Genomic DNA, 15,083 nt, shown 5'->3' with positions numbered 1-15,083 from the left:
GACAGAGAGAGAGAGAGAGAGAGAGAGATAGAGTGAGTAAGAGAGAGAGAGAGAGAGAGAGAGAGAGATAGAGTGAGTAAGAGAGAGAGAGAGAGAGAGAGAGAGAGAGAGAGAGAGAGAGGAGAGAGAGAGAGAGAGAGAGAGAGAGAGAGAGAGAGAGAGAGAGAGAGAGATAGAGTGAGTAAGAGAGAGAGAGAGAGAGAGAGAGAGAGAGAGAGAGAGAGAGAGAGAGAGATGAGAGAGAGAGAGAGAGAGAGAGAGAGAGAGCAGCTCTTCATAACACAGGCCACCAGCGGTTCACAGATAAAGCAGAAAATGATGGAGATCTGTGATCATAAACGTCTCATATTTCTCCTGCTGATCATCATGTCAGGTAAGAGTTTATTCTGTGTTTCTGAGTCTTTCTAAAACAGCAGCTGTTCTCAATCAGGTCCATGTTTGCTCTGAGCTGAGTTTCTCTCTGTTTATAGTCTTGCCGTGTGAGACGACGGAGATCTCGACTTTCACTGGTTATGAAGGAGGAAAAGTTGAAATACGCTGTCCTTATGAGTCTGGATATGAAACCCATCATAAATATCTCTGCAGAGGAAAGTGTCCAATACGCAATAAAGACATTCCTGTTGATTCTGCATCTCCAGATAAAGACAGGAGATTCTCTCTGACGGACGACACGATGTCACAAGTTTTCACCGTCACCATCACTGATCTGAGAACAGAAGATAAAGGCCGATACTGGTGTGCTGTTAGGACAAGACTAGGAAAATTTCATGTCTATACAGAGATTCTTCTGGAAATTAAACCTGGTAAGTCAGAATATTCTGTATGAGTGAAGTGGACAGTGCACATAGATATAATCATAACTAATATATAGTAACATTAGAGAGGTCTGTGTGTGTGTGTGAGAGAGCACTGTATCGTGTGTGTAAAGATGTAAAGAGAGATAACAGAAACCACAGTTTCCTCTGTAGAAGATCATGAGTGAGTGTTCACACCACAGACACTGACCCACATCACCTCACACTCGACACGCTGTTTCAGTTATGGAGGAATCCTTCATTCAAAACACAAAGAATAAATTATCCGTACACAAAAGTTCAGGTCTTTCTTTAGGAAAATACATTTTCATTTCATATTTATTCCATTATGAGTCTTTGTTAACAGAGAAGCCGCTCACACCAAAACATAGCTGACGTGATTTAAAGGAGCTGTATGCAAGATTGTGGCCAAAACTGCTACTGCAATCACTTTCAAATTACTGTAGAGCGGTGCATCCCCTCCCCCTCCCCCCTGACTCGAGGTTGCCAGATAGGCTGCAGGATCCAGCAGGAACATAGGCTGCTACAAGGAGCTTTCAACTAGAGCAGAGCTGGCAACTCGGATGCCGAAACACTACTGACTTCGTGATTGGTAGATAGGTGGAGGGTGGGGCTTCAGGCCAAAACACAAGATGACAACATCAACATCAGTTGAGGGCTGCAACTTCACTTTTTAAATGACAATATCGTGGCCGTACTACTGTTGTCAGTGATATAAGTATTTGAAATGAACATGATTTCTTAATGTCTAGAGACACACCAGGGCCATTTTATGATTAATTGAAAAACATTTCTTACATACAGCTCCTTTAAATTAGATTAGATTGAATCTTATCAGTGTGTGTAAGCGGAGCCGCCAGTGATAAACAGTGTGAAAGAACAGCTGACATTATTTACAGTAGTGTCTGATAAAACAGCTCATACTGTCACTATAACAGATCTGAGACTCGAGGATGGACGTCAGTTCTGCTGTGCCATAAAGAGACTTGGAGACGCTTAAATCTCTCATTTATGCTGATTTAGTGTCTGTCGTGTCTGGAGTGACTGGACAGCATCTGAACATCTCCTGCCGTTATAACAGAGATTTGAAGAACAACATCAAGTTCATGTGCAAAGGAAGCGACCCGTCGCTCTGTGAGACGTCGGCTATCAAAGTTTCCTCAGAAACAAACAGTAACGGCAGATTCTCTCTGAGGGATGATAAATCTGCAGGAGTTTTTACTGTGACCATCACTGATCTGACACTAGAGGATTCTGGGATATACTGGTGTGGAGCTGGAGAGAGAGGAGTAAAGAACAAGAACAAGTGGATTTCAGTGACACATCTGCACATTACTGGTGGTAAGATGCCGTCAGCCTTTTGATATTTAAGATCATAATCTGATTGTTAAATTATAAGTTAAGTAAATAATGACTTGTTCGTTGTTTGCAGTGTAGAAGACTGTTAACAAGTGTTGCTGGTCACACACACAGTGCTGTATTTCCAGCACACATCAGTGAAGTGTTAATAACAGCGGTGTCAGGGGAAAGTTCAGTCACATGATCTTCTGCCACAATATGAGACGTATTCTGAAATGCATGCTCAATATATACAAGCAAACAATCTTAAAAAGTTTTTATTCTGCAATAACTGCATAAACTATAGACTGTCATTTAGATTGTTAATGTCATCATCTATAGATTATGTTTCATAAATTAAACCCAACGATCATTTGTGCTTCAGACACATCAAAGAGGTCACGTCAACCAATCAGAACAGCTTCAGATCACATGACTAAACCAGCGAATGAAGACAGTGCATCCATCAGACCCGTCACATCTCCAACCGCATCACTACCACCTTCATCTTCATCTTCACCACCTTCATCATACACTCCTGTTTCTGCATTATCACTAAAATTACAACTAGGTACATATTCTGTTATTTACAATCCGATTCTCCAGATTTCCTTAAAAACAGGACATTTGAGATTATTTTCATCTGTTTTTCAACAGTCAAAATTATGTCGTCGGTTGTGGTGATAACGATGGTGTTTGGATTCTCATTGTTTATTTATTTCGGGTTGAGACAAAAGAGACAAGGTAAACCTGTCTTTCTCTCTGTCAAAACATCATTTTACACACTATAGAAAACCTATTTTCACCTTATATATACAGTAACATTTTCATAACTGGACTTTCACATCTGTCAAATTAAAGGCCTTTACTTCCTTTTGTCCCAATCTGGTGTCCCGAAACAGGAGTGTGGATGAAAGGTGTCGTTCATTTCTCGGCTGAAAGCCTGCTTACTGAAGAAGTGAGTTTCATTATGTGTCTGTTTGAGTTTGATCTCAATCTGTTTGTATCCGTTCATTTGTGGACTGTAATCATCTTCACTGTTGACCATGTCTTTGCTCATCTCTTTCTTCTCTTATTTCAGGCCACTCTTACTATCTGTCATTATGAAGAGATCATGAGCTCAAACACTCGTGCTGGCTTCAGTTTGGGCCTTCCAGTGTTCGGTGAACACAACGCCTCTGATTCCCTCTATTCAGCCGTCATATTTCAAACCACAGATCATTCAGACAGGACTTCAGTGGGGCAGCAAATAAATGCAAATGTTAGTCTATGATGACCTTGTAAAACTGAGTGAAACTTGGTTATATATCTGAATCCATGAGCATTTTGGCTGTTAAAAACATGACACACAGGCAGTGGAACGGGGAAAAACACAAGATCTAGAGACTCTTCTTCTTCTTCTTCTTTCAGTTTAATGGCGGATTCGCAAACCAGCATTTTTGGGTGCATACCGCCACCTACTGTACAGAAGTGTGTAATATCAGGGCTTTACATCTTCAGGTCTTAATAATAAATAAAAAATAATAAAATAAATAAATAAAATAATTAAAAAATAATTAAAATAATTAAAAAACATACATATACATATATATATAATATTAATACTACTACTACTAATAATTATTAAACACACACACACTTACACATATACACCCATATACATACATACACATACATGTATACATACTCACACAAATATGCAAAAGAAACTAACTCAACTATATCTAACCTATATAATGTTAACTAATCCTGTATTTCTTAGAAAACAAAAGAGAGCCTCCCAACACTCCCTCATCTTCTCATTCCTTCCTAAAATCCCTTCCAAATTCCATCTACGTTCTAATCCGTACATTTTCTCACGTAAAATGATCCTCTCAGCACTATACTTATTACAACACAAAATAACATGCTCAACATGTTCTGGTACATTACAACTGTCACATTTATCACAAATGCATTTTGCCATTAAAAACAAAGTTGACTTTAATCCGGTGAGTCCAAGTCTTAGGCCTCGTTTACACTGTCAGTGAAATGTGACCCAATTCCGATTTTTTACTCAAATGCGGCACAGATCGGATGTGTTCTAGGACAGTGTAAACAGGAAAAAAACGCATGCATTCGGATATTTTGAGATCGGTTTCAGGCCTCGTTCATATGTGGAAATAAATCGGATATAAATCAGATATGTGCCAATGCGACTGTCATGTAAACAGGCAGATCGGATTTTCCGAGGCATTAGGCTGCGTCTCCACGGTTTAATGACGAGAGAAACCCCGACGCGCATCTGCGGATGGACGGATGGCCCGACGAAACGTGTCGTCGTAGGAGAGGAATGTGGACACACACGTTGACAACATATCAAAGGTTGGCTTGCTCATCCTAAAATTTCGGACCCACTGCTCCTCGTTAAAGCCCGCCACGATCTCATGAAAGTGCGTTATTGCACCTTTTTTTTTTTCACGTGCCATTTATGCCAAAAATAGTTTTTGCGTGCATGATACGCACTTTATGGCGTTTAACACGCACGTTTACAGTGCGTATCATATGCAAGCAAAACCTATTTTTGCCGTATAAATGGCACGAGAAATAAAATTAGTGCTATAGACTCTCACTTTCATGAGATCGTGTTGTATGTTCCCACCTGTCCTGAGATCTCGCTGCGCGTTCGTCCATCTGTGCAAGAAGACCCCTTTAAACATGCGCGATGTTTCAGATCTATGTCAAGTGTAAACACAAGACTCTGATATGGGTCACAATTTAAAGAACGTGTAAACGGACGGTCAAAAAAATCGGATATAGGCAACAAATCAGAATTGGGCATCAAGACCTGCAGTGTAAACGAGGCCTATGTGGTCTAAATCTGATTTGAAAAAATCAGATCTGGGCTAGATTTGAGTGTTCACACTACCTCTGAAGAAGTCTGACCTGGTCACTTGACCCCAAAAAAATCAGATTTGGGCCACTTTTGCCTGCAGTGTGAACGGGGCCTTAGTCTTGCAAGAGCCACTTCCTCTTTTCTACACTTTCCTTTATATGTTTTCACTGTGATTGATTTTTGTATATTATAATCTGTTATCTGAGTCCCACTTCTTCTGCCACAAATCCCTCACTACCTTATTAATTAATGATTTGGCCTCACCTTTTCCAAATGGATCTTTCATAATTTCATTCTTGTTTAAATTCAACGCTCTCTTTGCAATCTCATCTGCCTTCTCATTTCCCTCTACACCAGCATGAGCAGGAACCCAACAAAACTGTACATCAGTTCCAACTCTTTGTATTCTTAACAATGTTGTAAATATTTCCAACAATAAATCATCTCTAGAGGTTTCTTTTGAGTTTAAGCTACTAAGAGCTGCAGCAGAGTCTGAACAAAATACAACTCTCTCCGGCCTCACCTCTTCTATCCATTGTAATCCTAGGATTATAGCAGTAATTTCAGCTGTAAATACAGATACTCCATCATTAATTCTTTTGCATATTACAACAATAAACTCTGGAATATATACTCCTACTCCTACATGCTCACTCCTTGGGTCTTTAGACACGTATCTTTTATAAGTTAAACTTCTTTTAACTCGAAAGCCGTGCCATGAAGCGAGACACGAGCAAATTCGATTATCGAATAAAGATGTCCGTCTTGAGTGTGTTTACATTGAATACCATGGAAAAGCAGCGCAGTGGAATGGAAAAACGCAGTGTGTATGAACAAGAAAACTGAGACATATGTCAGATCTACTCTAACCATAGTGACGGTGACTAAAGTAATATCAGAGATGGGGACGTAAATAAAACTGTAAAGTCTGATCATACTTGACGCGATGCATCCAACAGATCTAGACTAATGAGAAGGGCCTGTCTGCAGAGTGGGCGGGGCTAAAGTGTTGCTCCGCCCCATTCTTACTCTGATTGGCTCAATCGTGTTTCGTGAGCAGTTCGAGGCTTCGTGAAACACTGACACAGTTGAAGCAAATGTGCCGTATTGTGTCAGGCTTCGAAACAATCCGACACCAGTCTCCACGGGGACCCCTAGTGGTCAGAACAGTGTGAATGCAACAAAAACACAGGCCAAACATGCTTAAAAACCCTTTCACAAATCTATTGCAAATGTTTTATTGAAAGTAAAATCTTTCAAATGTAATTATCAAATCAGCAAGATTATCAAGTGTATATATGTTATTTTATCAGTTCTATAAATGGCTGAGCTAAACAGGCCAATAAGACTATTAACTAGCATTATTAATTTTAATTATACTAATATCTGTTTTGAAATTGCCATCACTAGTGTTTATGTATCACGTTAATATCAAGTCAATGTTTTTGTCACTTGTAGTTGTTCTTTCTCAACTACAACTTGCCTCAGTGGACTACGTTAAAAACACCTGTGACTAGAAGTTTTGCCATGTAATTTAAATTAAAATGATACTGATGCATCTTTTTTGATTTCCTTTGCCATATTATGAAGTAATCATATTTAAGGAATCATTTCATTCATGAATCATTTAAAGGTGCCCTAGAATGTTTTTTTTAATTATTTTATAATGTTTCCTGGGTTACCCTTATAATGTTAGTATGTTTTTTAGATAAAAAATAATCATAATTTAGAAATAAATGGCATTTTTCCTAGCCTGCTTTTAGCCTCTGATTTGAACACTCTGTTTGAAGGGGCGTGTCTGCTGTGGGATTCAGTGTAACCGCGGCCACTGCTGTGATTGGCTGTGGGATTCAGTGTAACCGCGGCCACTGCTGTGATTGGCTGTGGGATTCAGTGTAACCGCGGCCACTGCTGTGATTGGCTGTGGGATTCAGTGTAACCGCGGCCACTGCTGTGATTGGCTGTGGGATTCAGTGTAACCGCGGCCACTGCTGTGATTGGCTGTGGGATTCAGTGTAACCGCGGCCACTGCTGTGATTGGCTGTGGGATTCAGTGTAACCGCGGCCACTGCTGTGATTGGCTGACATGCTTGCATATGAAATAGCTACGTATTACATGTGAAACTCTCTCCCGAATACTTTTACTACTGCTATTATACGTTTTTACTATAACAGCTATCGAAATTAACGAATCGTGAGATGTTTTTAAAGTATTTAGATCTATTCCCATCACATAAAATGTTGCCGTGATGAGCATTGAGCAGATGACAGTCTGTTGATCGCGAGAATGAAGATCTTATCATTGCAAAGCAGTTTCTGCACTCTCTCTGCTTTCACCAATGCAAACACGACGATGTAAATACAGTAAGAGCTTCGTTGTGCAGTAACGTGCGTCATTGATTTCATAACGAGTTTGGCAAGTGTCCAGATAAACTCGCGCTGTGTGGAAAGATTGTTCTTTGATCGCTTTCTGTATAATTTGTTCACAATTTAAATACGATTATTTTCATCCTACTAAAAGAAACGATGTGAAGCTGATATTTTAGTCACTGGCTTGACTTACTGATGCATAAACAGTATTGAACGATTTTGAGAGAAAGATTACCTGTCTGAACTTGAACAATTACACATCAGAAAGTGTTGCTTGGTAGCTCGATCCGAGGCCAGCTCTGTATTGGCCCAAGTTGAGGAAACAGTCGTCGGTGAAATGTTTGAAAATTTCCAGAGAAAATAAAATTAACCCATTGTTTCTTCAGAGGCTCAGATGAAGGAACTAAAAAATACTTTTGTGTTCATGTGTACATCCACACTGAGCAACTGCCATGCTTCGGCTGCGCAGTTCCGCCTGGCATTGAGGGCTGGCATTATGCAAATATTTGGAGGCGTACATATTAATGATCCCGACTATTGCGTCACAGTCGGTATTGTGTGGAGAACCGACCGTTTTTCAGGGGTGTTTTTCATAAACGTGAATTAAATGAGAACGCGAAAACAGTCCAGTTTGAGATTCACTCTATGTCATGTCCATGCACTGAACTCTTGTTATTTGACTATACCAAGGTAAATTCAATTTTGAATTATAGGTCACCTTTAATTAATTCCTCTACCTGAAGACCTGACCCTCCAGCTGTGGATAATAAACCAATACATTTTAGTTTGAAGGGTTGGCAATTTTGATCATAAACACTATTTGTTATTCTGGTTGAAACACTCTTCACATCCTGATAGCAATCAATAAAAGAAGTGGTCTTAATATTTAAAAAATGCACATATATCTTTTTGTGGAAATCTCAGGACCAAAAACAGTTATTTCAATCATTGCATTCGGTCCGATATGATGTCCTACCTGCCTGTCAACATATGTGTTTCCACACCTCGCGCAGACATCACACTGTAGACAGACGTCAGTCACAGAGCAGCACAAACGAAACACCAGCCGTCTTTACAGTTCCTCCTGAACCAAAACAACCAGCTTATGCTGTGTTCACGCCATGTTATTAACATAATGACGAGATGGCGACCCGGAGATGTTCTCGTCCTCAGACTCAGATTTATGCATTTCTGTCAACTTTATCAATGCACAGATTAATCTGCAGCAGTCAGGTGGTACAACTAGAGCTCTGTATGTTGTTTACATTAATTCTTATTGTAATTTAATGTGCTTTGAAACATGAGGTAATTTAACGCCGTCTCTTGTGACACTTTGCAGACTTTGCTCTGGCTGTTCACGTTCATGTGTTTTGAAGAAGGCGTGGCTTTGGAGACGTTCTGGAGGGAGGGTGGGATCTAATGCTTTCAAAGCTAGCTTGCTATTGCTAGCCGCTCTGAAAAATGCTTAAAATTGGTTGTGAAAATTGTGAAAATGCACAGCATATACTTCGTCATAAACTGACTACGAACATTTCCTATCATGTGAAAGGCAATCGAGCCAATCAAAGTAGGTCTGGGGTGGAGCGATACGTATGTTTACTTGAAATTAATGGACTGCAACTTTTAAATCTGAGTGGAGGTGAAGCATTTCAGTGGCATTGAGTAGCATATCCTCATCTATTGTAGATGAGCTGTTACTGATGACCTGCTAGTTGTGGCTAGTAAATTGTTCACACAAATCTCTTTTGCACAGAGTTTGCTCTTCTAATTTCATTCTTCAATGAAGGAAAATGATGGTTTTAGACGAGACTACTAAACCCCACTGTGAGCATGTTTGTAGGCCTGTATTGTAGTAAGTGACAAAATGAGAAATTATGATGTTTTTATGTGGTGTTTGTCTGACAAAAATGAGAAAAATGAACATAAAAATTAACTAATCTGTTTTGCAGTTATTTCACATACAGTACAGATGCATGTACCTAATAATGTCATTATTAGATCATACTGACAAAATAGCAAAACAGCAAATATTTAGGTTAACACAGTAGGCATATATTTTTGAATGGTGCATTGTATCCAGTCATATATCTACTTAAAGGTCCTGAATCACTTCTAAGGTCAAGACTGAATTTATTTGGGTCTGCTAAATGAATAAATGCAAATGAAAGATTTAATTTATTCAATGAAGATGTCAATAGAGGGAGCTGCAGCTGCAGACACTGCATTACTTAGAGAGGAGCGAGAGCGCGAGAGAGTGTGTGTGTGTGTGTGTGTGTGTGTGTGTGTGTGTGTGTGTGTTTGACAGAGAGAGATAGATGGGGCGAGAGATAGAGTGTGTGAGAGAGAGAGAGAGAGAGAGAGAGAGAGAGAGAGAGAGAGAGAGAGAGAGAGAGAGAGAGAGAGAGAGAGAGAGATAGAGAGAGAGAGAGAGAGAGAGAGAGCAGCTCTTCATAACACCGGCCACCAGCGGTTCACAGATAAAGCAGAAAATGATGGAGATCTGTGATCATAAACGTCTCATATTTCTCCTGCTGATCATCATGTCAGGTAAGAGTTTATTCTGTGTTTCTGAGTCTTTCTAAAACAGCAGCTGTTCTCAATCAGGTCCATGTTTGCTCTGAGCTGAGTTTCTCTCTCTTATGTTTATAGTCTTGCCGTGTGAGACGACGGAGATCTCGACTTTCACTGGTTATGAAGGAGGAGAAGTTGAAATACGCTGTCCTTATGAGTCTGGATATGAAACACATGATAAATATCTCTGCAGAGGAAAGTGTCCAATACGCAATAAAGACATTCCTGTTGATTCTGCATCTCCAGATAAAGACTGGAGATTCTCTCTGACTGACGACACGATGTCACAAGTTTTCACCGTCACCATCACTGATCTGAGAACAGAAGATAAAGGCCGATACTGGTGTGGTGTGAAGACAACATATCTACAACTTGATAAATACAAAGAGATTAACCTAGAAATTAAACCTGGTAAGTCACAATATGAGTGAAGTGGACAGTGCACATATGGTGTAAAACACATATAATCATAACTAATATATCAGTATAATAACATTAGAGAGGTCTGTGTGTGTGTGAGAGAGCACTGTATCGTGTGTTTAAAGATGTAAAGAGAGATAACAGAAACCACAGTTTCCTCTGTAGAAGATCATGAGTGACTGTTCACACCACAGACACTGACCCGCATCACTTCCTGTCACATGACACCCTGTTTCAGTTATGGAGGAATCCTTCATTCAAAACACAAAGTATAAATGCACAACTCAGATTCTTAGACTTTAAACTGTTTCGTCAGGCCTTTTTCAAGGCATGCTGTTTTTTTGTTGTTTTTTTTATATTTAAGTTGTTATATTTTATAATTTTTTTCCATAACTTGCACCTCAAAATGTAGGTGTGTGTCTATATTTTTTTCAATCAGTTACATTTAACAGCTTGCGATATCAGTTGACATTAGTGATTCAGAAGTCCAGGTCTTTCTGTTGTAGGAAGAAGTTTTCACTTTATATTCATTCCATTATCAGTGTGTGTAAGCGGAGCCGCCAGTGATAAACAGTGTGAAAGAACAGCTGACATTATTTACAGTAGTGTCTGATAAAACAGCCCATACTGTCACTATAACAGATCTGAGACTCGAGGATGGACGTCAGTTCTGCTGTGCCATAAAGAGACTTGGAGACGCTTAAATCTCTCATTTATGCTGATTTAGTGTCTGTCGTGTCTGGAGTGACTGGACAGCATCTGAACATCTCCTGCCGTTATAACAGAGATTTGAAGAACAACATCAAGTTCATGTGCAAAGGAAGCGACCCGTCGCTCTGTGAGACGTCGGCTATCAAAGTTTCCTCAGAAACAAACAGTAACGGCAGATTCTCTCTGAGGGATGATAAATCTGCAGGAGTTTTTACTGTGACCATCACTGAGCTGACACTAGAGGATTCTGGGATATACTGGTGTGGAGCTGGAGAGACGGGACTAAAGAACAAGTGGATTTCAGTGACACATCTGATCATTAATAACGGTAAGATGCCGTCAGCCTTTTTACATGGCAGATAATGAGGTCTTTAACTAGTGAAAATGCTAAACACACTTGGTCACACACACAGCGCTATACTTGCACCACACCCTTGACATCAGTGAAGCGTTACTAACAGCTGTGTCGGGGGAAAGTGCACAGAGATCACATGACCCTCTGCCAGTAATAGAGTGTGAAAATTAAACTGTATATGTATTCTGAAAATGCATGCTCAATATATAAAAAGCTTTGCTTAATCTTAGTTTTGCATTCTCATCATAAACTGCAGACTGTCATGCATTAAACCAAATGGTTATTTTCAGGCACATCAGCGAAGACGTCACCGAAACCAACCACAACAGCTCCAGTTTACACCAGCAAACCAGCGACTGAAGAGAGTGCATCTACCACACCCGTCACATCTGTGTGTCCTTCATCATCCTCAACAACATCAGCTTCAGTGTTATTGAACCCCTCCTCATCTAATAATGCAGTTCCATATCAATCAGTATCAGGTATGATGAGTTCAGTTGCTTACAGTTATGAATGCCTGTCCATGGACGTTTTTTTCTCAAGTTTCCTTAGAAGTAGGACATGTAAAGTCACATTCACATGGTTTTGTTGTCTGTTTTTCCAGGGTTTACCATGTTCGTCATGTTGGTGGTCATAGGGATCCTGACAGGCTTTGGATTCTCACTGTTCATGTACCTCAGACGGAGACAAAAGAAAGAAGGTGACCGTATTCCTCACGAATCATGTATATTATCTCTTATTTTCATTGTCAAACTGAACTTCAGTGTCACAAAACTGTCACAATAATACATTAACATCTGTTGTCATAAAACAGGAAAGCAGCCCAGAGATGTCGATCAAGGCCCGACTGAGCATCTGCCCAACAGAGATATGAAACCAAATAGAGAAGTGAGTTTCATCATCCGGTTGAGTTTGATCTTTTATCTGTGGGTTATAATCTAACCGTTTGTTTTACACTTCTCTCTTGTGTCAGGACACTCATACTGTCTCTGATTATGATGAGATCGGTAACACACTTGATCATCCTGACTACAGTTTGGTCTTTCCTGTAATTGCTGAGCATGACACCTCTGTTTATGCTTTAGCACAATTACCCAGCAGCCCCTCTGATAATCTCACCTACTCCACCATCGAGTTTTCATCTCATCACTCAGACAGGACTTCTGACGGGCAGGACACAAGTGACTACGCCGCCGTTAGACCATAAAACACTGTGGACATTCATGGACAGTCAAACCTGAATCACGCCAAACTTAAAGGTGCAGTCTGTAAGAATGACAGCTAGTGGTGGAAATAGGTACTGCAGTCCAATTCATAATATGGAAGATCGTGGTTTCTCCCGCCTCCTGCTCCTCAGACTCGACGACGCTCACACGGACTGCCAGTTTGAGCACACTCAACAGGAACGCGTGTGATGGACAATGAAAATTGGCAAATTGTTAACATACAGTATCTCAGACCAAAACAATAACAAACATTCCAGCCTGGAAACACACATACAATACACACGTATAATAACTGGCTGTAGAAGTGTTTTTCAGAGAAACGAGTATGTGATCTTAGCATGTTTCCTCAATATACACAGCAAAATCCCCAGTGTTAAATTAACACTGCTCAGTGTTTATATGAGTCCACACTCTCGGAGTGTTATAGTAACACTGAAGCAGTGTTAAAGTTAATGAGATAATTAAGTGATTAATTGAGTGATGATTGAGCATTTTTGAAGATACCTGATGTTAACAAGCAGAATCACTGAGGGAGAAAACTGTAATTGGTATGTTACCATTATGGTGATCAATGTTTAGTTTAGTTGGGTTCTTGACTCTTACTTTATTAACTTTAGATTGTGTTTGGCTGCTGTAATTCAGTTATAACAGCCAGAAGAACAAAGAGAAAAGGTGATATGATGGTGTTGGTTGTGTTTTAACATAATCATTAGTTGGCCTGAATCACTGAACTCATTGAGAGCATAATTTCCGAGTTAAGTTTACCTTATGGATTATAGCAGCTTGTAGTATAACATTTTTAGCCTTTTCAATGAAATCCAAAGGATCAAATCAATTACCAAAAAAAAAAAAAACCTTTTTGAAAAATATTTTATGTTGGCACACACAGACATCAAGAATTAGTGTATGAATCTCAACAATGGTGACAAACAGATCAACTCTGAACATAAGCTCATTATTTATTAATGCAGCAATGCATGATGGGAGCCATACAATGAGTTTTGATTGGAGGAACCCAGAATGCACTGCAACATGCTTTATAATTGTCACCATTGTTGAGATTCACAGGCTTATTATTGATGTCTGTGTTTACAAGAAAAAAAGTGATTTTTGGATGTGAACAACTTTAAAGAAATTATTTGGATTACATTGTAAAAGTTAAAAATAGTATGCCTTTCAAGGACAGCGCTGCTATAACTAATAAAGTAAATCAAACTCAGAAATTGCGCTCTATATGAGTTCAGTGATTCAGGTCAAATGATTGTGAAATAATGATTATTTTAAAACACAATCAACATCACCAGAACACCGTGTCTCTTTGTTCATCTGGCTGTTACAACTGAACTACAGCAGCCAAACAATTTCTAAAGTCAATGACTTAAGGGTCAACAGCCCAACTAAAGCAAACACCGATCTCCATAATGGTAACATACCAATTACAGTTTTCTCCTTCAGTGATTCTGCTTGTTAACATCAGGTGTCTTTAATAATGCTCAATCATCACTCAATTAATCACTTAATTATCTCATTAACTTTAACACTCTGAGAGTGTGGACTCATATAAACACTGAGCAGTGTTAATTTAACACTGGGGATTTTGCTGTGTATGCAAACATATTATGGTATTTTTATGCTTTATTAGAGTGGAAAAGTTACATACAGCACCTTTAAGAATGAAACTCCTTGAAATCTGTTTCCTTGGCATTATTTTGGATAAATCATCAGATACATAAGATTGTTTGACATATGCTTGGTTAAATTTATGATTGACTTTTATTTATTTCATATCCACAAATATCATATCCATCCTTATTACAGAAATATAAACCAAACAAAATACATAGTGAAGGATTAAATAAGTGGAGAAAGGAAATGCTGTAGTGAATTATGAAAGTAAAAATAAAAATCATAACAAAAAGCTGTGTAACAAAGAATATATGTCGTGTTATTACCATTTCCGGCCACTGAACATATTTTCTGATGCCACTTTCTTACAATAATGGATGCATTATTATTTAGTGCAGCCTAATTTTTTATAATTTTTTTTCATTCAAATTTAATTTATATCAAAATCTGTTGTCAAAATGTAACATTTTGTATTTGTGTGTGTGTGTGTACTGCCAGAATACAGCTTTGATTAAGCTCTATATTTCCAAAAATGGAAACCGATGACCATCCGATGGTGACGAGCACCTGTAGTCGGAGCACAGTCGTGATACATCTGATTAATCCAGGGCATATGTTTTCTTCTGGGAGTCATTCCATGATCTAAAACCTTAAATGAGGAGGAATTATTATATCCATTGCTTTGTGGGAAACAATAAAGGAAATATTTATTATTGATGAGTAGCTTCAGTAATTCCAAATACTGGCTTTACAGTCACACCATCAAGTCCTGAAAG

The 15,083-nt window shown here is 39.1% G+C and overlaps 1 protein-coding gene across 1 annotated transcript; it reads left to right on the top strand.

Moving 5' to 3' along the window:
* The first annotated feature begins 315 nt into the window (after positions 1-315).
* On the top strand, positions 316-12,940 carry LOC130105904 (polymeric immunoglobulin receptor-like). The gene is made up of 10 exons (XM_056272088.1): positions 316-373; positions 471-803; positions 1,839-2,131; positions 3,235-3,316; positions 10,021-10,380; positions 11,117-11,428; positions 11,746-11,937; positions 12,060-12,155; positions 12,270-12,343; positions 12,429-12,940. The coding sequence occupies exons 1-10, from the start codon at positions 316-318 to the stop codon at positions 12,660-12,662; spliced, it is 2,034 nt and encodes a 677-aa protein (XP_056128063.1). The 3' UTR covers positions 12,663-12,940.
* Positions 12,941-15,083: the final 2,143 nt, after the last annotated feature.

Source organism: Rhinichthys klamathensis, unplaced genomic scaffold, assembly GCF_029890125.1.
Source record: "Rhinichthys klamathensis goyatoka isolate OS25496 unplaced genomic scaffold, OSU_Roscu_1.1 h1tg000330l_1, whole genome shotgun sequence".
Classification (NCBI taxonomy): domain Eukaryota; kingdom Metazoa; phylum Chordata; class Actinopteri; order Cypriniformes; family Leuciscidae; genus Rhinichthys; species Rhinichthys klamathensis.
The sequence above is the reverse complement of the archived record's forward strand: the minus strand, read 5'-3'. Positions and strand labels throughout refer to the sequence as shown.

Excerpts from the sequence above, each read along its gene's own strand:
- LOC130105904 (XM_056272088.1), top strand. The coding sequence starts at position 316 with ATGATGGAGATCTGTGATCATAAACGTCTCATATTTCTCCTGCTGATC. Across the intron at positions 2,132-3,234 it reads ACAAGAACAAGTGGATTTCA|GCCACTCTTACTATCTGTCA; the intron begins GTGACACATCTG and ends CTCTTATTTCAG. Across the intron at positions 11,938-12,059 it reads TCCATATCAATCAGTATCAG|GGTTTACCATGTTCGTCATG; the intron begins GTATGATGAGTT and ends CTGTTTTTCCAG.